The sequence below is a fragment of the Arvicanthis niloticus genome, chromosome 3 (genome assembly GCF_011762505.2).
Source record: "Arvicanthis niloticus isolate mArvNil1 chromosome 3, mArvNil1.pat.X, whole genome shotgun sequence".
Classification (NCBI taxonomy): domain Eukaryota; kingdom Metazoa; phylum Chordata; class Mammalia; order Rodentia; family Muridae; genus Arvicanthis; species Arvicanthis niloticus.
This window is the reverse complement of record NC_047660.1, coordinates 19,578,359-19,602,559: the sequence shown is the minus strand read 5'-3', so window position 1 is coordinate 19,602,559 and position 24,201 is coordinate 19,578,359. Positions and strand designations below refer to the sequence as shown.

The 24,201-nt window shown below is 34.6% G+C and overlaps 1 protein-coding gene across 14 annotated transcripts in view; it reads right to left on the bottom strand.

The window, feature by feature from the left end:
* Mycbp2 (MYC binding protein 2) overlaps nucleotides 1-24,201 on the bottom strand; it is a 222,594-nt gene that overhangs the window by 74,066 nt on the left and 124,327 nt on the right. For all 14 annotated transcript variants that reach the window (XM_076930602.1, XM_076930603.1, XM_076930607.1 and 11 more), the window contains 12 exons: nucleotides 23,557-23,735; nucleotides 21,681-21,823; nucleotides 20,259-20,359; nucleotides 19,405-19,623; nucleotides 15,335-15,560; nucleotides 14,175-14,293; nucleotides 13,561-13,648; nucleotides 10,597-10,646; nucleotides 8,628-8,800; nucleotides 7,549-7,693; nucleotides 5,906-6,130; nucleotides 4,507-4,562 (listed from right to left, as the gene is read on the bottom strand). In XM_076930602.1, the coding sequence (XP_076786717.1) occupies nucleotides 4,507-4,562; nucleotides 5,906-6,130; nucleotides 7,549-7,693; nucleotides 8,628-8,800; nucleotides 10,597-10,646; nucleotides 13,561-13,648; nucleotides 14,175-14,293; nucleotides 15,335-15,560; nucleotides 19,405-19,623; nucleotides 20,259-20,359; nucleotides 21,681-21,823; nucleotides 23,557-23,735 (1,724 nt within the window). The remainder of the gene's footprint in view (nucleotides 1-4,506; nucleotides 4,563-5,905; nucleotides 6,131-7,548; nucleotides 7,694-8,627; nucleotides 8,801-10,596; nucleotides 10,647-13,560; nucleotides 13,649-14,174; nucleotides 14,294-15,334; nucleotides 15,561-19,404; nucleotides 19,624-20,258; nucleotides 20,360-21,680; nucleotides 21,824-23,556; nucleotides 23,736-24,201) is intronic.

Here is a 24,201-nt window from a genome sequence, read left to right as displayed (position 1 = left end):
AGTTTTTGATCTTAGCCATTCTGACTGGTGTGAGGTAAAGCAGAGAATGAAGGAAAGGCCATTCAGAGACTGCCCCACTTGGTGATCCATCCCATGTACAGTCACCAAACACAGATACTATTTTGGATGCCAAGAAGTGCATGCTGACAGGAGCCTGATATAGCTATCTCCTGAGAGGCGAATGCTCACAGCCAACCATGGGACTGAGCATGGGGTCCCCAATGGAGGAGTTGGAGAAAGGACTGAAGGAGCTGAAGGGATTTGCAACCCCATAGGAAGAACAACAATATCAACCAATCTGACCTCCCAGAGCTCCCAGGGACTAAACCACCATCCAAAGAGTACACATGGAGTGACCCATGGTTCCAGCTGCATGTGTAGCAGAGGATGGCCTTTTTGGGCACCAATGGGAGAAGCCCTTGGTCCTGTGAAGGCTCGATGCCCCAGTGAAAGGCAATGTGAGGGCTGGGAGGTGGGAGTGGGGAGGTGTTGGGGGAACACCCTCATAGAAGCAGGAGGAAGGAGGAGGGCATAGGGGGTTTCCTGTGGGGAAACCGGGAAAGGGGATAACATTTGAAATGTAAATGAAGAAAATATCTAATAAAAATAAATAAATAAATGTTTTTAATTGAAATAGAATTATATCACTTTCCTTTCCCTTTCTTCATTTCAAACCCCCAATGCTCTCCACTCTCAAATTGATAGCCATTTTTATTATTATGAGCATGTATGTATGTATATATAAATATGTATACATATGCACTCATAGACGCGACCTGCCAAGTCTGGTTTTGTTTTTGTGTAATTACAGATTCTGGACTGACCACTCTCTGGCAACGGGCTCTACTGTTCTAACTTCAGCACTCTACCTCAGTCCGTATTGCCTGCCCATTTCTAACTTATTTCTCTGTTCCTTTTCTTGCTTCCCCTTAATTTACCTCTGAAGAGCTACCAGTATGATCTTCTAAAAAGTTTAAGGTTTTTGTTTAAAACTCATGAAATTAGTTGGCTTATAAGAAAACTCAACCTACATAAGCACAGCCTGCCAGAACACATATCATGTAGTTTTTGGACTCATCGCCAAAGCTGTTCCTCTTCTCAGTACCCTCCAGGCTCATCACTTTTCTGTTTGTTCTCCAAAGACATCAAGTTCAACCTACCCTAGGTTTTCTATGGCTAGACTGACCGCAATATCTTCACATGATCAACTAATGTTAACCTTCTAAATGTTAACCCTTAAAGATGCCTCCTGCATCCTGTAACATTTTAGCAATCCCAATGCTGTCCATCTATATCAAATAAGTTTACTTATTACTACTTTGTTTACCTTTTAATAGCTTGTTATTAAATGTATAGTAATGAAAATACCAGAAGAAATGGTAGCATGGTTATCTTGTTTGTAAGTGTTCCCGTGGCCTATTCTAGGATTTCCCACATAGCAAATGGTCCATGGTGATAGCTCAATCAAAGTATAGGTTTCTGTTTAGGTCAGTCACCATTTCTGTGAGGTTCAAACACATAATGCATATGATTTTCTTCATTCTGTCTCCCTATCCCTTAATTTCTCTGCTCTTCATCTCTCCATTTTTCTTTTTTCATCTTTCTTATTTGACACAGGGTATTACCATATAGCTAAGGCTACCCAGAGACTTGCTCTGGAGGCAATTTGAATAGTAACCTGCTATAGAGCCCAGTATGGCTAGGGGCTCCTAACACTCTTGCCTCAGTTTCTTAAGTGCTGGCCCATAGCTGTGTGCTATTACACTCAGGTTAATTTTGTTCTTATTCAGATTGCTATAAATTTATAATGTTTACATTTATTTTATAAAAGTCACTGTTTTTTACTCTAGCAAAAGCTTAGAGCTATAATAAAGCCAGAAATAAAATACTACTTGTCTATTTGCAAGGAATAGGACTTTGCAAATTTGACAGAAAACACTGTAGACTATATACTATAACTTTACCTTGTGAACAAATAAAAATAGTGTAAAGTAACAACCTAAATCAATTTATAATTTTCAAACTAATCAATTTTAATAAGGTCATCTGAAATACAACATGGTGCAGCCCATGGACAACTGTGCTCTTTTAGATTTGCTTCGGAGTTCTTTCCAAGTCTGTGAAGGTAACTGCTGAACTATCTACATATTCCAGACAGCCAACAGCTTTAGGGACGGCTCCTTCCCCAGTCGTTGGGGGACTCACATATAGACTGATCTATACTTCTATTACATGTATGCAAAGAGTCTAGGTCCAGCCCATGTATGCTCTTTGGAGGCTCTGAGGAGACAATGGGGTTTGATCTTAGCTGAGATTCATAGCAGTGGAGATATAGAACCTGAAGAGGCCACCTCCTTTAGCTAGCCAGGACCCCCAGTGGAAGGAAACCAAAGCACAAAACTTTCGACCCAAAATTTATCCTGTCTATAAGAAATGCAGGGACAAAGGTAGAGCAGAGAATCAGGAAACGGCCAGCCAATAACTGGCCCAACTTGAGATCTATCTGCCTATGGGATCATAGGCAAATACCAATCCCTGTCAGTATTAATGATACTCTGTCATCCTTGCAAACAGGTGCCTAGCATGACTGCCCTCTGAGAAGCTCCACCCAGCAGCTGACTGAAATAGATGCAGAGACCTATAGCCAAATACTGGACAGAGCTTTGGGACTCTTACGAAAGAGATGAAGGATTAAAGGCCCCAAAGGGGATAGGGATTCCACAAGATGACCAACAGAGTCAAGTAACCGAGATCTTTGGGGGTTTTCAAGTAACTATTTTTAAAAGAACTTTTCCTCACAGAAATGCTGACACATGCCTATCATCCAAGACCATGGAAGGTTATAGCTGGAATATCACAAATTCTGGGCCATCTCAAGCTAAAATGCAAAATCCCATTTCAAAACCAAAATAAAACAGAACAGAACAGAACAGGGAAAAAACAAAAGTCCCCCCAAACCAAAAACAGTAACAAAACCCAAACTTCCCCTACAAACCAAAGATATAGCAATGAAAAAAAACCTTAGATCTAAAGTCAACAGAATTAAATGGAATTTGAAAAATATGAGACATCAAAATTAACCCAAGTGCAACACAGAAATCTCTCCATAGCTCAACAGAAGGAGAATAATTCAGACAGTGGAGCAGATGGCTGGGATGGCACCCACTGAAATCCTAGCACTAAGGAAAAGAATGTTCAAGGTCATAGAATAAAAAATCAGGCAGAAAATTAGACAACATAAGATATATAGTCTGGATACTAGATAATCTTATTCTAGCATCATTATTTTATGTTGTGTATTAGCAGTATTATAAGGATGACTAAAAATAAATCATACTGACAACTTACATATTTTTGTATGTGGGAAATCTTAGATATTTCAAAATGCTATAGTAAAAAACCATTTTAGAAAAGAAAGTTAGTAATCCATCATTGGTACTGGTCTCTTAATTTATTAGCATGTATTGTCTAGTTGGGTATTGCTATGAGATGACTCCATTTAAACTCTTTTCTATATTTATGTATATGTATATGTATACAAACACATACCCAGAGGAAGCTTCTACAGTAGTAGGTTTTCACACAGCTTTTTCAAAAGGTGTTTAGTGGTTGTTATCCTTCCTAAATCGCATCTTCTACTCTGCCCTCCACCCTCCAACCCATTTAACCTTTTCTGTTCTATTATTCCCTTTATATTTTTCCTTATATAAGTGTATATTCTATGCCCTTTCTCTTGAGTTATTCCCTTACATCCATAGGGTCTCACTAGTTTCCTAACTTCTCTCTCTTTTGAGCTACTGGCCAGTGGTTTATCATAGACCCATATATGTCACAAGCTATCTATCATTGCTCTTGTGACCCTCCAGAAGTTAATAGTAAAACCTTATTTTGAAAGCATCACGTGCTTTAGTTATATATAAAACAAAGGGAAATTAAGACAGTAACCTGAGAAATGCCCACAGGTTCCATAGCCATATGGACATCATGAGAACAACCCATTTCTGATTGGATCTAAGTTCTGCTCCACAAGATGAAATCTAGATTTGGTAACATTAATGGAGCCAAGAACCTGTGGCTAGATAGGTTATAAGGCATAGGGGATATAATGAAATATTATTATTATGGTGAATAAACAGTATTAAAATGACTATTAATTATTGATCTCAACTCTTATTCAAGAAGCTTCTTACAGCAGATGGCAATTAACCGAAACTCACAACTGGTAAACATACAGAGAACAAGAGGCAATTTAGCCATCAGCCTAAAATGGACTGTTCTTATTAGATCCCTCTTGTCAAGGCTCACGGATCTTCATGGAGAGGGATGATGAAGGCTAGTGGTGGTAGATGACTTCCAGAAACCAACAGGGCAGTTGCACATATGGACTCAAAGAATTAGTAAAAATGTTTTAAAACAAAAGAAAATACGGAAGGGATTTTTGAAAATTGTTTCAGTTTGGATGATTACGTTTTAGTTTCAGCAACATTTTGAGAAAACAGTTCTTACCTTTTAGGAGTTGGTGATGCAAACCGCAGTTCTTCAAATGAGTAGTTTTCATATACCTTTAAGGAAGAGACAAGGAACACTGGCACCCTTGCAATAAACATTCCATTTAGTGCAATGCTAAAATATCCAATAAATGAGCTGAGACCACTCAGGCAGGAGGAGGGAGGTGGGATAGGGAGTTTCGGGGAGGGAGGGGGAACCAGGAAAGGGGGTAACATTTGAAATGTAAATAATGAAAATATCTAATAAATTAAAAAAAAAATAGAAAATTTTGTGTGAATGAAAAGTCCCCCAAAGAAGGTACACCTTCAAAATGCATCCCTCTTCATGGTTGATTGACTGCGAAGTATTTAAAATGTTGCAGCCCCAGAGCCAAGTTACAATTTATCTTGGTCCATCTTTAGCCCTCTAAATAGTCATTCCTTGTCCACCTCTCTGTGGAACTTAACATTCTGTGACTAACAGCTTAAAAATATTAGTTTGAGAAAACCCTAGTTTCTGCTAATCAAAGGGCTCAATGCTCTGAGACAGCATCTATGACCTGGAGCAGAGCTCTTCCTGTTTTGCTATACCCTATTTCTCTGATGTTTTCTACTTCAGTTAAGAATTTCATCTTTTATTTCCTACTTCCATTCTTTTCATTTTACTCTTCATTAGCATTGAAGTTGGGCTGATGCAACACTCAATATGTTTAAAGTTCATTCTAACAACTCTCCAGTCACATTCCACACTCTCACGGTACCTTCTGAGAGGAAGCCAACAGTCTTCCTGTGATGTTTCAAGCGGCCCTGCTTCCTACTCAGCTGTCTTCCTAACTATACTATATTATTGTACTACAGTGTTTATAAACTATCAGTACAATCATATCTTTCAGATACTAGAATACGGACCCCGCTTTCTAAAAGTACCAAACACCTACACTCAGCATGATGACAAGGGGTGGTAACTCCGCCTCTTCAGATGAGTGAAAAGCTGGACTCCTATTTTTTTTTTAACCCATCTAAAGGAATTATTAACTAGAAAGTGAGGAGAAGTAAGAAATCTAAAGTGATAAACTAATGTTTGGGAGTTGTAAAAACTGAAAGGACCCGCGAAAACCATTGAGTCCTGAAGGCCTGTATTCTGACAGACAAGTACTTCAGCTTTAAGTCATCTCAACCCCTGACTGCATTAACTTGTTCTATAAGGGGTCAGCGCTCAATATCTGCCAGAAACTGACTTAAAGTCTCTCCAGGTGAAGAAACAGGATTTGGAAATATATACTGCCAGTTTAATATCTGAGAGTAACTCTCTACACCTGTAATACTATGTGTATAATTGACTTGAACTGAATTGAATAACTGAAATGTTAAATTAATGCTGAAAAGATAAAAATTTCTGGTAAGTAAAAATAAATTACCTTCATCATTGTTATTGCAATATATCGTGCCTCCTTGACTATCATTGGTTCGTAGGAAACATCCAGCTTTGGCGATGCCAACCCACCAAAAGTCATGTCGGTCGTAGAAGGTGCTGCTGCTGCTGCTGCTGCTGAGGGACTGCCAGGAATCCTTTGAGATTTCTTTACTTGTTCTTGTTGCAAAGATGTTTTTTTCTGAGAAACAGGTACAGCTTTCACTTCCACCTATCCACAATAATATAAAAACCAAATACATATAGTTATCCTTGCACATCAAAGGAAGTAATTCATAGTTACAAAGTCAGTGATACAAATTTTGCTGACACTGGTTCACCTTGGTCATTTCCAGAGCCAGGATGACGTTACCTCTGTCTTCTACATTAATAGTAGAACACAGATGTGTCACTATTTTAGAACAAATAACCACAGTTTTCAAAGCATAAAAATTAAATTTTTCATTAGTATAATACCAGGAAAGAAAACAGAAATAATCTATATTGAATACTTTCAGGAAGTAATATCTTATCAGATAATTGAAATGCAAATACTCCTTATAATAACAGCCTATCTGTAAAAATTTATTTGAATTCTTGCTGTAATAGTCTACAAAGGAAAAAATGCTCATTAATAGAAGCCTTTAGAATTGATGGCTTACTTTGATTAACATTTTTAAAAAATGTATAAAAGCAAAATGGAAAAGGGGGCATGGGATAGGTGTTTTCTAGGGAGGGGAAATGGGGAAAGGAGATGGCATCTGAAATGTAAATAAAATATAAAAAAATAAATTAAAAAAAATTGAAACATACCAGAAACATATCAGAAATCTGTTTCAGGGAAGAAAAGTACACATTTACCACATACCACAATACCACATTTAATAATTTGAGTTATTGATTTTAACAATGTAAACTTTGCAACTCAGTTTCTACAACGGTAAAATGTAAATATCCTTCATCTACACATAAGAAAACTGATTTTTCAAAGGCATATTAAAATACTGAAAATATTAACTTTGCTAACAACTTTCCAGAAATATTTTGGAGTGTCTGAGAGTATACTTTGGTGACATAGTATATTACTGTAATATGTATTTATATATACTAATTATATATATTATATACATGTACATGCCTAGTCTATACATACATATATATATGTATATATAAAGATATTCATACATATACATTTATCATCAAATTCCCTAAATCTTGAAAGCATTTGCTTCTTTGCCATATGCTCAACTTTTAATGGTGGTATGTTGCAAATGCTCTTTGTTATACAACAAAGACGAGACAATATATAGGATAACACAATGAGTGTATATGCATGTCACCTGACATACTATACGTACTACAGAGTATATTCTATTCCATCTTTTTGCTTCCATGTTTGGATCATGAGATAAAATTTTAATGTATGCTTAACATAAACTATCTTCTTTGAATCCACTGGAGCATCTAACTTGTACCTTGGAAATTAAAGAATTAATTAATAAATAAAATAAAAATAAATCATAAGCAATTCTTCAGTGTCCTCCATTATACAAAGACAAGAAAAGAAGAGTAGGCTAACTGTGAAGACTTGGCATTCTCAACTCTGATCAGCAGTAAATGTGTAGACATTTCTAACTCACATACAATTACCTTCATGTTGGGAACATGAACAACATCGCCATATTGGTCTTTTGTTTGAACAGTTATAGTGGTGGGCCAGCCACAACGAATATCATCCTTATTCAGGATCAAGGATGTTTTCTGAGGATCAGCATAGGAATCTGGCTGAAGCCATCTAAAAGAATTAAAAAAAAGAGAATATGAAATTCAGCCAAATAAACTAAACTTGTACTGAACAAAATGCTAAACCAGTGTCTTCATTTCTGATTCAGTGATAGTTGCAAGTGTTTTCCTGGGAAGTAATTAATAAAAATCCTCTAGACATACACAACAATGCATGAAGTTTCTGATGTTTACATATTCTATGAAATAATTTTAAAGTTAGAAAATACTGAAATTTTTATGTATAAGATATCAAAAAATGACATTCAGTTTCAGGTAATTTGAATTCTTACTGAGGGTGACTACATTTCTACTAACACCTGGAAAAAAAAAAACCAGTTTCCTTATGCCTTATGAAAGCAAGGACAGAATATTGGTCACTTGTTTGGGAGCAGCTGGGTGTCCTGTACACCCTTTGTTTACATAACTACTACCTTCTTTAATATCTGTTCTTACTTGCAAAACTTGTCCATTTCCTACTGTTGGAGCTACCCAGTCCTGAATCCACTTCACAATTACATCCAGCTTGTCTTGTGACATGCATCCTAAGTAATTTTGTCATGCATTATATACAAGTGTCTAGAAGCCCAAAGGGGAGGCTAATTTAAAAGGTTACCTATTGTTTACTGGTCAACATTTTGCCTTTAAATAGTAAACTGTAACCTCTGAAACTTAAAAATTAAAACCAAAAAGAGGCTAGACTTCTATTTTTATTTGTAAGTTAAAACAAATTAACATATTTTTCTTTTCATTCTAATACAGCCAATGGAAAAAGACAATTAATTAGTGTCACATATTTTAAAATATTATCACCTTTTACTTCTGGTTCAAAACACAGAATCTGGATTTTAAAAAGGAACATTTTAACACCAAAATGGCCATTATCTCATTTAATTTCTCCTTAGGGATGAAGCCTTAAAAGAAACTAATTGTAACATTAAAAGTACCTTGCAAGCCTTCCACCACTTGATCCTGGGACACAAGCAATGAAATCATCCAGAAAGGATTGCTCATTGCTTTGGATCTGAAGTGGCAAGTTTCCTTCAAGTGCCTCTAAGATAGTCGGTGAATGAGAAAGAGCCAAACCCTTTCCAAGAATGCCAGAGTGAGTTTTGCACACCTATTGGGGAAAAAAAATAATCTTTATATCTTACTTGTTTGTTATTTATTTATAAAAAAGGCTCCATTATACAGTCCATACATGGCCTTGATTGTGGGATTCTTTTGTCTTGGCCTATTGAGTACAGAGGTTATATATGTGTGCAACTATATATGGTAAATATATTAAAATAGAAACCTTTCTATGAATTTTTCAACATGTACTCATTTGTTGTACGCCTTATTAAGAAAAATGATTTCCTCCTATGCCCCAGCCTTACTATCTTTGGTCCATGAAGTGCAAATTATACGAAGAACATACAGGAGAACAGTACCAGTTGTCTATATTCTATAACTGCAAACTCTGCATGGTAGATGGCATGGTCTATCTATGCTGTGTTTCTTGCACGTCAGGCAGGGTCAGAGCTCCTGAAAGGAGTGGTGGCTACCTCTCATTTTCAGTTCCCATTACTGACAACTGTAGTGGTGAATAGTTCATCAGCTCTTTCTAGCCACCCAACAGAGTTCTCTGGATTCACAAATAAAAGACACACATGCTACGTTATTTTTAATATGTCTTACTAGCTCAAAGGCTAGTCTCATAATCAAACTTAAGTTGTTTAACATTGAGGAAGATGATGTTGATTTAAAAGTGTTGTTTTCAGATGGTAATATAAATTAAAATCAGAACATAATTCAAGTATAGAATTGTAAACTCTTTAAGTTAGGAATGATTGTAGAATACTTTATTTAGTTGATAAATATAAGCTGGATATCAATTGTATAGCATACTTTGTAATTTACATAATTGTTATACTCTCTAAATAGTATCTAGTCCAAATGTTATTTTATATAGCACCATCTTATGAAATGATAATATATGAACTTCTTGAAAGCTGTTTACATGTAAATAATAATCTATAACATTTATTAAGTATTTGTTAAATCACTTTTTTTGTTTCTGAAAGTATAACCACTTAACATTAAATGCACACACACACTTGGGAGTTTTTGGGTTTTGTTTTTTAATATAAGTGTCTTTTAAATTACAGGGAAAATAAAGAGCTCCCTATGACTATAGCAGAGTGGTCAGATTAAAGGATTTGTCAGCAAGCCATCAGGTTTCATCCCTAAGTGCTTTGCTTCAAGGTTCTGTAATGGAGATGAGAATCTCTGATTTACAGGGCTGTGTGACAACTAAAAAAGGTAAAATATGTAAAGAAATCTTGATTAAATGAACACAAATCAATGTTTATTTTATTCATTTTGATCAATTAAAAAATATAAAATACTAACTCTTAGAATCATAGGACTTAGATACTAGCCAGGTTCTTAGATAGATCATGGAATTTCTATATGATGCATAAAAAACAATACTAACTTAAAGGTGTAATTTTAAAATTGGAAAATAATATTAAAGGGACTATAAACTACAAAGCATGCAAATAACTGTGTAAATAAGTACACTACTAAGTACATATAGTTAGCACAGGATGCAGGTCCTATCTAAATTGGTGCTACCCTACTGTGGACTCATGGTAAAATTAGAAAGAAGTAGATATCGTAAAATGAATTCTTCTATTCTAAAAGACAACCTTTATATTTTGGGGTAGTAAATGATCCTTTTCAGATACTGCTGATAAAAAAGCACATGGGCTCTTGCATTAAGAGCACCTTATAAGTTACATGATTCTACAACTGCCAATAAACAGAATGAAGCACTTAACCACTGAGTCTTATATTGAAGAAAATATGAATCATCCTAGAAACTATTATTTTAAAACTAATGAACAAAAGTTAAAATGTTTGGTGCAATACCTGCAATGCAGCCTCTTCAAGAATTTCAAGATCTTCCTCCAACTCGTTACCTGTTACACAAATGAAAAAGTTACACTAAAATATACTAATAACCTTATTATATTGGTATAATAAGGCTATACTAATAACCTTACCAATCTTTTGTATTCACTATTTGTTTTCATAATCTTGCTGTCATAGATTGACAAAATTTACAAATATAGATAAATCCAATAGTTTAGATTTTTAAAATGTTCATTTTGTTTGTTTGTTTGTGTGTGTGTAATATGAGCTATAACTGCTAAGCTAGTAATCAATTATCACGCAATGTGAAGAATTAGGCAGAGTCACACTGCAGTGCAGATGATGCAAGAGTCCTAATGCAACTATGAATGTTGCTCAACACAAAAACTCGTAACACTAGGAAACTATTTTTGTGCCATTTGTGTCTTTATGTCTTTGTGTCATGTGTGTGTCTGTGTATATGTCAATGACATGGTTCTCAAGTGTGAATTTTGTAGGTGAAAATTTCAAGTTTCGATGTAAAACAGTTGTATAAACCTGAGAAAGTAGCTATATGAATGCATTTCTGTGTGAAGTTTCTATACTTAAAATATTTTCTTTTTTTACAAATAAAATTAGTATTTTGATTAATAAATAAAATATATTTCAAGTAAACAATAATGAGTCATAAAATCCTAAGGCATTAATTACCTTTGTCCTTTAGCCATTTTTCTTATATTGTGCAATAGAGAACATGTATATTTATTGATTTTTCTTTGTCAGTTATGAAACAATTATATGGCTCAGAGGAAATAGTCAGGCTGACTAGAAGAAAGTTTGGAATAAATATATTCTAATCATTACATTTCCCCTAAGGAAATCCATTGTCAATAGTTTCTTATATACTGCATGTATGTGTGCCAATATATACACAGGTGAACTTGCATACAGATGTGATGCTGTCACCAACAATGAAAGCAATCTTGTAGGTAACTATTTTTTTCACTTAAATAATCTGGGCAACTTTTCTTCTCAGGCCACATAGTTTTCTGTGTCAACTGCACTGATCCCATTGGCTATCTAACTAGACTCCGAATGATAGATTTGGTTGTAGCTTAGTTTGGCAATCAGAAGCACTGCTGTCTTCATCCTTCCTTCAACATTATTTTTTGATTACTTTATGTGAAAAAAATCATAATTATATTCTTCTAAAATCTATAACTACTTGTTTTGTTGAGTATTGAAAGAGATGGGTATTTTTCTACAACTTTATTGTTCTAGTTTAGAAAAGATGGACTATAACATGATTGTACTAAATTGTTTTAATAATAGTTAACTTGAAGAGGATAATGCCAGAATACTATATGTAGCCTGACTACTGAAGAACAAATCTTAGTTGTACTTGCTGGGTATAAAATACAGGTTAGTGGACACAATTCAATTCTCATTTCTTCCATGTATAAACAGAAGGGGTCACAGGGATCTGTTTAGAGAGCAACTTTATGCGACAGATGAAGTGAACACATATTTTGAAAATTCTTAGAAGAGTTCTGAAACCTAACTATAATAGTACAAGTATCTGCTATCATTCTTACTAAAAATAATGATTTAATACTTGCACTCAATATTCAGACATTTACATTGAAATTTTAAATTTTTATCCACTTTTGTTTAAGAATAATTTATTCAAATCATCTGTGCCTGTTTTATCTATGTGGTAAAGTTTATATTTCCTTTTGGTTCCTTTTAGTTTGCTATGTTTAGTCAGCCTTTTCAAAAGCTTTCCAGTGCAGCAGAGGCTTAGCCATCCACTATGTCAGCTCTGCTATTTAGAGTCACTGGATAATAGATTTCTGATGCAGATGCAAGTTTCTGTGTAACTGAGATATTAATTTGACAAATGAAGTCACAGTAGTTGTAACTGATGTTCTTTCAAACATCAGAGGTGTATGCTTACATGAAGACAGCTAGAAAATTTTAGAGTCTAAACCTGGTATTGATGAGCCTGTATTATAAGCAGACATTTCAGAATGTTTTAAATATTATTTCAGGGCTTTTAACAAGCTGTAAAAGTTGATCATAGTAAAAGTTTGTTAATGAAATATAATTTTCTTAATTGATTGTTTTAAAGGGCTTGACACATTCCGTAAAATGATAATTAGTTTTTAGTGTAATTCTCTTTTGTAAATATTTTAATTCAAATGTATTACATTTTTCCTGACAAACATGTGCCATCTCATTTTCTAAATAAATGATATGAAAATAAGAAAAGTTAAGAAAATAGGATTTTACTAGAAATGTCAATTTTTTTCCTTTCTGCAAAATACACATTTATTTTCATTGTGATTGTAATTTACTGTGTAATTTTCTTTAGAATAAATAGTGAAAAAAAAAAAACCCACCAAAAGTACAGCTACATCAAAAAGCAAAATCTTAACAGCTACTAAGCTTTTGTTTTTCCAATGATGGTGCTAATAATTCTCTTTATATAAAAATATTAAAATATTAAAACAGAACATTGGTATATTTCCCACAAATGGGCTAATATTAAGTAGGATCAAGAAAACTGAGAGGATTGAAATGGAGCAAGAAAGGGGCATAAAAAGGGATGACAAAGAAAAGGTAAAGATAAATAATAGGAGTAATAAAAGATGAAATGAGAAGGCATGCATGGGCATTCAGAGTGAAAAAAGAAATACGTGTGTGTGTGTGTGTGTGTGTGTGTGTATTTTGGTGTATATATGTATATATTATATATGGAGGATAGTCATATATATAAACTTGAATAAATTAAAAGGATTTTAGGATATGCTCTAGTTTCCATTTAAACAACAGCAGTGTATCAAACAGCTATTGTTCCTCTGTATATGTAAACACAGAATTTGTGTTCAAAGTTTTTCTTTGAATATTCTGTAATAAATATATCTTACTTTTAAATTTTCTTCTAACTCCTTAGTAACACCTATGATTAAATGGACTCACCAATAGGCAGTGCTAGATCCTTCTTCATTAGAGCTGCAGCACAAACCCCACCAAGATTGGCTAATTCTTTTTCCAGCTGAATAACTCCCTGTAGAATTGCATAAAAGTTACTATTTAAAACATGTTTGAATGTGAAGTATGAAAACATGTAATTCAAAGTTAGGCTCTGCAGCTGAAACTAAAGAGAAAGATGTATTAGCTGGACCTGAAAGAGAAAGATTTAATATCATACCCAATGTTGTCACAAGTGTGCAATTATACCGTCACTGTCCAAATCATTCTCCATTCATTACTTTGGGCAATTATGATCTTGGGTTTATTTTAGTGTAGAATAAGCTAAATCCCTTTGTGAAGCTAGGTTCTGTTATTTACTAAAGGTAGAACAACTTTAGCATGGGCATGAGTTATGTTTCAAAATACACTTCACTAAAATGGGACCATACTGCACAAACTCAATTATCCCCATGTACAAAAAGTACCAAAAGGTTACCACACATAATTAAACTACACAACATTTTAAAATATAAACCTCTGGCTTGCAAGGCATTTTAAAACAATAGAAACTTTAAAAGAGCCAAATGTTCTTGACAGACTAGGAAAATAATTTTTCTTACCTCATCAGGTCCAGGGCTAAATTCATATCCAATTGCAAAACACTTGAACCCATAGAAGGAGGCTTTGTCATCTTTCACATAATCTGAGGCAGTTTCCAGTGAGAAAAGGGCTTCATTTCCTTAAAAAATAAAACAAAACAAAAAAGTGTGTGTGTGAGCAAGTACCTGTCTCTGTTACTGAGGTCAAAGCCTAAAATAATTTGATAATATTTTATTATTTTATTATATAAATAATTCTTCAAATCAATTATTAAAATGGAAAGAAGATGTTTTGAGAAAGAAGTCCTTCATTTACTTAAGCGAGCTGCTAGAAGCAACAACTGAACCAACTCTAATGAATTGTTGCTACTTTCCATTATAGTTAAATCAGTTCCCTTAATCCTACCCTTAAGTGAGTTTAGGCATTTCTAAACATGATATATCAATTACTGAGTACCTAGGTTAGTCTTCTCTTCTTTGAAGTAAGTAATCTGTGCTTGGCTTTTTAGGATCTATTAACAAATCAACCAATTCAATAGAAGTAGGTTAGAGTCGAAGGAAAAGCTCTAAACTCACCAAGGCGAGAATGTGTGAGGATGGCAAAGCTTCCTTCTACACTTTGAAGTGTTTGAAAAAGTACTTATTGTTAAATGGTTAAAATTAGGATACTTCAGACAATAAAGAGTTTAAAACTTACATTTTCTTTTAAAGGAAAAATATAAATATCAGAAATAAGCATTCACATACATCCATCCCCACCCCCACCCGCACCCCACACTCACATGTTAAGAGGAGGGGCTTGCAACCTATTTCTAAAAAATATGGCATTTACTGAGAAAATAGAAAATCAAGTCCACTTTCATACTTTTTGGGTACTTTGGTCCTGACTATACAGAAGAGTCAGTATTAACACTGTTAGTTCCCCCACCCTCAGCCCCGCACATACACACAAAATCTTCACAACAACTCTTCACAAATTTAGACCACACTACGTCCCTTGCCCAGCACGTGTTATTTATCCTTAATTGTAACCAAGACCCATAAGTCTTTAAATAATTTTCTTTGAAGTTAAACACTTTCCATTATACATATGGATAGATATAGATATAAATATAGATATAGATATAGATATAGATAATCTATCTTCCATTTCAGCCCAAAAAAGAGAAGAAAAAATTCACCTGGCAACACTAAAACCATAGTAGGCCATCCAGAGGATCCTGAATATTTCTTTAATTCTATCCATGAATTAAGGTTTTCATGAACAGATGCCAGTTTTGCTCCATATCCTGAGTTCTGAAGGGTTCTGACAGGAATAAGCAAACGGATGACGTCTTCTGACTGTGCAGTACCACACTGAGGGTCAAATTCGATTGTCATCCACCTAACACATTCTGGGAATGTCACCTGGCAGTAGACAAGAGGATCTCTGTTTATGTGTATGTAGACTTTTATTAAATGAAACAGAATGATGTTATACTACAAATATGAAAAAGGAGAAACAGAGTAAAGAAAAAGAACAGTTGTTTTATCATTTAGTTTTGGGACTCACAGCTATTTAATAATTAGAAAACAAAAATCCAATTTAAAGCCAATTCATTAAATGATTCAAATAGACATATACACAATTTAGTAAAAAATACACAGAGACAAGATATATAATTTACTTTAAAAGACAATAATTCTAATTTACCTTAAAATATGCATTAAAATGTGGTTTTATATAAAAGAACCAAAACCATTGCTTCTTTCAAGTGATTGATTCCAGAGCCGAAGCAGGAAACGTAAGTTTACATATTTGCTCATTCCCGGGAACAACAACACAAAGAAAATTAGACGAGAGGATCTAAATGCCCAGCAAGGTAAGGGGAGAGCAGGCACCCAGGACTGGGTTCCTCAACAACCAAAGTGGAGGAAACCAAAGCCAGAGATGGAGGGGATGAGTATGCTTAAAGCGATTCAACATAAAAAGAGACTAAAGAAATAAACAATCCCAAAAGTGGACATCTTATGTGAATTCAAACTCAAACAAACTCATATAACATATGTCAATTTGATATTAAGGAATTACTCAGTTTAAGTGTTGTAACACTATGGTTAGTTATTTCAAATGGTTCTTATATTAGATATATGCAAAAGAAAATATCATTAACTGTTTTACAATAATATAAAAGGGAAGAAATAAGTAGAAAACAAGTAAAATGGGTTTATTAAGAGCTTAAGGTTTAAATTAGAAGACCAGGAACAAAATTTACATTGATTTCAAATTTAAGGTTTTCATTGGTATGAGCTTATTGATATAAAAGTGAGATGAATATTGACACTCTCATAGGCATTGTGCCTGTATAACACATTTAGGAATACAAGGCTTAGATCCAGTCCTTCTTTAACTTTTCTAACTGATTTGAGATGGTTAGCCTGTGAGTTAAGGGCCTATAGCAAATTCATGGCTTTGAGTTTATTGTTAGGGTGTTTTCTATATTTTATTTAGAAATAGCTGAGAGGAGTTAACAGACAACAGTCCAGATTACCTTACATGGATAGTTGGTTTTCAAAACATCAGAAGTCCATAGAACTGACGTTACAAACATTTCTATATTAATGTTCATTTTGATTAGAGAACTGTCTGCTCCTGACAGCTTCCTGTCTTGGATTCTAAGAAGAAATTGAGCATCTTTGGAGTTACTCCAGCTGTGGGGAGACAACCACTAGGCAAGAATTGCCTCTTTCCATCTACACACAAATTACTGTCCAGAAAAGGACACACTTGCAGAATAGTCGACTGATTATATCTGCCTAGACAGAGTAATCAGCCCTTAATAATTCTGCAGCACTAAGGTCTGTCAGATGACTCTGGGCCAGAAGGCTGAAGATCAGATGCTCCAACATTCTGTAGGTGTGACTGTCCAGGTGTTCAGCGGTCTCTATAAATTGACTAAGTTTTAGAAGCTATGCTTTGTGCTTCCCATAGTTTCAGTTAACTCAGTCATTCTAGATTTCTGACGGGGTTGAATACCTATAGTCTCATAGCCAATCCTGGCTATTTACTTTGAGAGAAAAGATCTGAGTAGATGGTTTTCAGCTGACATTCATTCTAAAGCCAAGAAAAAAGCCAGGTTCAAAACTAAGTGTTTTAGTTAGGAGAGATGACAGAGGTTCTGGTTAGTCAACAAAATGATGGACTGGGTATTAGGACTATCTTGTACCTCACTGGTACAAATAGGCATAATTATGCTCTAATTGTATTTTGAAAGAAAAGTTTTATTTTAACAGGAAGGGTGATATATAGGAGGAGCTAAGGGGGAAGGAGTACTGAGAGGAAGAGAAGGAATAAGAAGAGGGGAAGAAGAAGGAGAGGAGAAGCTAGGTGGTGAGAGAGAGAAAGAAAAAGAGAGGGTGGGGCATGGAGGCAGATGTTCACGTGTTTCCACCAGTCAAAGATAGTTGATATATCTAGGTTGGGTATAGGGTTACACTTCTGATTGAGAATTACCAAACTTATAAAGCCTTTGATTAACATTTAAAAAAAATTGTATAAAAGCAAAAAGGAAAAGGGAGTATGGAATAGGGATTTTCTAGGGAGGGGAAATGGGGAAATGGGGAAAGGGGATGGCATCTGAAATGTAAATAAAATATCCAAAAAAAAAAAAAAAGGTCAGGAACTAAAGGTCAGGTCTTTTCTATTGTTATGTATCTATTTCTTAAATAGATTGACTATTTTACAAGCGTAAAAATATAAATGAAATTGAAAAAACCCCATGCGGTTCATTTATATTTATTTACTAAAAGGACTTGAATATGATAACCTTAAACTTTTAAACATTTTACTTTTTATTTTTCACAATATTCTGAGTAGGCGCCTTTAAATTTTCAGAGATTTGATCATAGTAAAGGAATGCCAGTTTTAAAAGTATGACTTCTAGGTAGGGTGACAGATGAGTCTGTAAAGAGCTTGAAGCCTACAGTATAGTCTCCAGGACCTGTGCAAACAGAAATCAATAAATAAGAGCTGGGCATGGTGGTACAAGCTTTAATCGCAGGGTTGGGGAAGAAACAACAAAATGATCCCCATAGCATCTTGGCCAGCCAAGCTAGTCTACTTATCAAGTTCTAGGTCAGTGAAAAACTCTGTTTCAAAAACAATGTGGATAATGCTTAAGGAATAACACAAGGTTGTCCTTCTGGTCTCTTTATCCATGAACAAACATGCCCAGAGGAACACACATAAAAATACTATTTACAATTTTTAAGAGTTATATTCACTGTAATTATTATAGCATATTATAATATATATAATTATTATAGCATTATATACTGCAATACTGTTAGAAAGATATTTTCAAACAACTCTCAAAAACCTATCATTGTATAAAATCTGTAAGATAGAAGGTCTGTCTTCTTAGATATCCCAGAGACATAGAATAAAACCAAATACTACTGGGTTTAAAAAAAAAAGTAACAATAAAATGACAGCTAATGAAATTCTACTATACTCTTCGATCAGTGACATATTCAGCCATTATCAGAAAAGTTTCCTCCTGCTGCAGATAAGAACAGAGACTACAGCCAGACATGAGAGAAAGAGAGAGAGAGAGAGAGAGAGAGAGAGAGAGAGAGAGAGAGAGAGAGAGACAGAGAGAGATCCCTCCCATCAGGGCTCAGGGAACACAGAAGAGGAGGTCATAAGAGCCAGTGGTAATGGAGGACCCTAGGAGAACAAATCCCTCTGAATCAACTGAGCAAAGCTCATATGAGCCCACAGAGGCTGAAGCAGCAAGCACGGAGCCAGAACAGGTTTATGCCAGGTCCTCTACATATGTACTATAGCTTTCAGACTAGTATTTTTGTACAATGTGTAAATGAGTCTCTGATCCTTGTGCCTTCTATTGGGGTTGCCTCGTCCAATTTTTGATGTGATGGTTTTGTTTTACCTAATTATATTTTATTTTGACATGTTTGGTTGCTATCTCTTAGACGCCTGATCTTTTCTAATGCAAGGCAGAAAGGGAGTGGATCCAGAGGGGAGGGAAGCAGAGGTTGGAAAGAACTAAGAGTAGAAGGAGGGGAAACTGTACTCAGGATATATTGTATTAGGAAAGAATACGCCTTAAGGTCTTCCTTAATCGAATAGTACCACATTATCTATATAGAAGAAGTAACATTTCTGAATATACACAAATACTCTTTCCGATATCATTAGAAAACCTCAGATCCAGGTCTGAATTTGAGTCTTGCTAAGAATGGTGCCCACCTTATAGTGCATCACACAGGCAGGCTTGTATGGGTGCTCACTCTCAATGACAGCATAGTGATTGGAAGTGGTACACGCCGAGAGGCCTTGCTCGGGTTGGTTTCCTGTTGTACTATCAGTTGATTGATTGGGATTGAATGCAGGGGGTGCATACTTCTGATTCAAAATGGCAACTGAGGGAAGCAATTGCTGGACAAGGCCAAAAACTTCTACAGCAACCTAGTAGATATGAAAAATATACATGATTAAATAAGTGTGAAATTAATTTTACTTAGGAATTATCCTAATTGATAGTAACTCTTATAAGTACCAGTTTTCATACAGTTTCTATAAAGTATTTTTAAATAAAAATGGGTTATTAGTGGGTAGATTATTATATATGTTATATCGAAATAATCTATGTTTTACAACCCTTACTTTTCTGTGATCTATAATAAATAGCTTTACTCTATCTAATTTATGCCAAAGACTCTACAGTTTATGACATCTTCATGTTTTATCTCACTACTATAAAATATCCTTTTTTATTTACAATTTTATTGAAGATGGAGAGTTGGCATCAAGTTCAGAATTTAAAAAAAAATCAGGTAACTTAATCTTTCTTTATGTCATATTTATAAAATAGATTTCCTATTCCCAAATTCTTCAAGTGTGAAGTCAATATTTACACTAAGTCAATTAGCAATGCTAGGAACAATGGGACTTAGCTAACAACTTTTAACACTTAAGGTGCTTTATCTGTTACGTACAACCCTAGTGCCTCAGTGATTAATACATCTTTAAAGGGAAGATGTAAGACCTGTGAAATGGTACCAATGGTAAGAGATTAAAGTTAATAGAATTTGATTACACACCTTGGGAATAGCAGCAGCTACTGGTCCTATGTAGGCTATAATAAGGGGAAGCAGCATGGAAAACAGACTGGAGGAGCTAAGCAGTTCTGGAATGTCATCAGCTAAAAAAAGCATTAAGACTGTAGTTAGAAGGTAGTTTGTTATACTATATGCATGCTATACTATCCTCTACCCTGTTGTCCTCAGAAAGTTGTACTTGACATCAATTACATTTATAAAGGACAGGCTCAATTTATTCTAAGGGATTTATTGCTATCTCAATCCTTACAATAGATACTTCCCACTTTTTAAGATGAAAAGCCAACTTACTATAGTGTTTGTATATCTTATAGTAAATTCTTAACATGGTCTACATATATACCTGTAAAATGCTATTAAAAGGAATAGAACCTAGGGCAATGGTTTTAAACACAGCTGCATGAGTGACACCAAGCAAATTATTTAAAATAACAACAATATTTCTCCATTGAATGCTTTTAGGATTAAATGAATTGACACACAATATAAAACACTTAGAACAATATCTGCACATATAAACATTCCAAAAAGCATTTGTTGTTTCTAAGCTACTGTGACTTCTATTTTCCCATAAAGGACTTAGCTGATAGCCATTTTAGTCATTTACCCATGATCAGGATGCTTAAAAGATTGGCTGAGCCAATCTGCATATTTATATTATAGGGCAATTATTCTTTTAAATATGGTGTTCTAAAACTATTGCATAAGAATAAATGACATATATTAACAAAATACTTTTTTAGCCTAGCTTAAACCTTTGGGATAGAACAACATTTGAAGTGAAAGGATAACACTAAATATTTTATACTAATTCTCCTTAGGGTAGAGGATGCCTAGATACCCAGGTGGGAAACAGAAGAAAGGTAGCAATCAGATTATTTGCACATTTCATTTTGGAAAAATGTGTATGAGGTTGCACTAAGGCAGTTTAAACTAAGACCTAGAAGAACAGAGAAAGAAGAAAATACCAACTGGACTTTCCAGAGAAATAGTTCTGGAACTTGATTTAGACAAGTAGATCTGGGGAGATGGACAGGTTCATCCACACACTTGGATGCATACTTACTGGAAACAGGAAGCACAGAAAGAAAAAAAATTCATACTAGCAAAAAAATTCCACTACTAAAAAGAAAATAAACAAAAATGAATAATCAGATGAGATGTTTTTCTTATTGTGCAAACTTAAAATATTAAAGTATTTGTTATTTTTTTTTTTTGGTTCACTCTAAAAAGAAATTTTCCTCCCAGTATGAAGAGTATGAATGATCCGAAATCAATAAATGGATAAAGAATTAAACACTTTGAGATTCTAAAAGGTGGCTCCCCTTCAGTAACTGTTCACAAAAGAAGAACTGCAGGCTCTAAACTAGACTATAGAGAAAGAAAGGAGAAGGATAGGCTTACCGTCCACAGCAAGAGCTCTGTGCAACAGGTCCTTAGCGGCTCGAACAACAGTGCTTACCACAGAGAGTGCTCTGCTACAGTTTTTATCTTCTTCATTGGCTTTACTTAGAAGTTGGGATTGTAAATCTCCATCAAATTCACTCCTGTGACATGAATAAGCATGAAAACGGTTTACACTGGAAACTTTAGGCATCATTTTCAGATCAGAAATTCTCAATAAACATAAAGTGAAAAACAATTACAGTTAAGACAGTATAGTTTAGAAAGTGATAAAGGTTTTGAGCAAAAACCAGAGCAGACTATAAAGTACAGGGTGCTATTTTATCTTAGTTGGACTAAGTTGCTCTTTCTTGAACTAATATTTAACAAGGACCTGAATTGTGTTTAAAAACAAACTACAAATAGGCCCATGGAAAATGTAAGAGAAAAGTATCTGGACAATGGGCGCCAGGTGCTGAGTTCAAGGAAGAGGATGTAGACAAGTACACAGGAGTTAGTTCATTTGGAGTTTCAAGGCCAAGGTAGCAAACTCCTATTTCATCGCAGAGTCAAGAAAGAACTGAGGAAGGGAGAGTAAGCCTTCATTCCTATCAGGGAACGCTGATGCACTGTGGAGAACTGACTGTATGGACAGCAGAGAAAGAAGACACACTGAGATGGAGGCAGTGATCGATCATGTTAAAGTTAGACAGACTGGTGATCAGCAGTCCAATCACAGGAATGATAGAAGTCATATGGAGACCACTTTACAAATACGTTTGTCAGAAATTACCAAATTAGAGGCAAGAAAAAGAGACATCTAGAACAACAAGGTGTTTGGCTACAACTGGGTGACGACTATGGGAAACATTAAACCTACACCATCTACCTGCCTACCACAGAGTACATCCTTAAAGAGGATATATGTATGGTGATTTAAGGGAGTTTTGTTACTTGGAGTCCAACATCCTGTCTATAAACCCCTTTATTGTAAGTCACTACAAATAAGATTTTGGAACAACATTTAAGTACTTAATGCCTTGGCTCCCTCTTCTGTAAATAACGATAGAAAAAAATTCCAACTGTGTGACTAGCCAAGACAAACAAAAGTAGCACTATAGCTATATTAGTGGCTTGATACAAAGTTAAGTTGAGGGAAAAAGTGGATAATTACACTAAGATTATAGATAAATTATTATACAAACAAAGTCAGACACAATGAAAAATGTACATATAGGGTTATTTTTCCTCAAAGATTATAATTTTCTGTTCTCCATCATTTAACTACAAAATAGCTCACTAAAGTAGACTCTAAGAAAACTGCCACCATTATATGGCCTAGAGTCCCAGAGGCTATCGTGAGCTGGTGGAAATAGTTTTACATGTAAAACTATTCTTCATTTGGATGAAAGAACCTGAAAGAACCTGGTCAGTCAGGCTGGGTCACTTAGTTTAAATAATTGTTTCAAAAATAAGTAAGTTCTATTTGTATTCTAAAATACAATTAAATACAATCAAAGAATTAAATACATTCAAAATAGAATTAAATACAATCAAAGAATTAAAATACATTTGATTAAATCCAAATTTTTAATTTGTATTTAATTTGTAATTCTTTGATTTAATCAAAGAATTAAAATATAACATCAGCAATATATATGGCAGTACAAAAACAAACCTTTCATGATATTGAAAGAATAATGAAAATTTAAAAGCATTTACCTTTATAGTTAATACTGAATTTACATTTAAAATGAGGATTTTTCACAGGAATTTGACTAAGTATGTGCTAGGAAGATAAACTGTGTAATTTAGTTACAACCTGGCATATTTTATATCATCATAAATGTTGCCCATCACTTACGCACATTTCGCTTCTAACTATAACTACACCTACCTATAGTATAGTATCTGGGGAATTTGTCCTCTGGTTTGGTTGGTGCCGTTACTGCTCAAGCTGCATGTGCTAAAGGTAAAAGTCACCCCATCAGGGCACTGGACAGTGGTCATTCCTCCATCTCCATTGGCTGTACGACTGCCATAGTTCCTCAAGCGCACAGCATACTTAACATTTTCCTTCATGATGAAGACATAAAAGCATGTTAGATCTGTTCACAGGATAAGGAAAATACAGAAAGAACTCTAATATACTGAAATATTGTGGTCATTATAAATAATAACACTAAATGAGTTTTTAATGAGTATAATACCTAATACTTACTGAATATCTTTTGATATCAGAATCTGTCCCAGATTCTAGATTTCTATATTTAGAAAATAAATATAAAGGATAAATCTTAATACTCTTTTCTATTTTTTATTTATTTATTTGCTTATTCATCCATTTATGTTATGTCTGTGTGTGTCACCTACATATATGTATGCATGTGCATCACGAGCATCCCTGCTGCCTGAGCAGTTCAAAGAGTTCATAAGATCCCCTGAACTAAAATTATGGATAGTTGTGAGACACCATGTGGACGCTGGGAACTGAACCTGGGTCCACAGCAGGAGCAACTAGTACTCTTAACTGCTGTGTTGT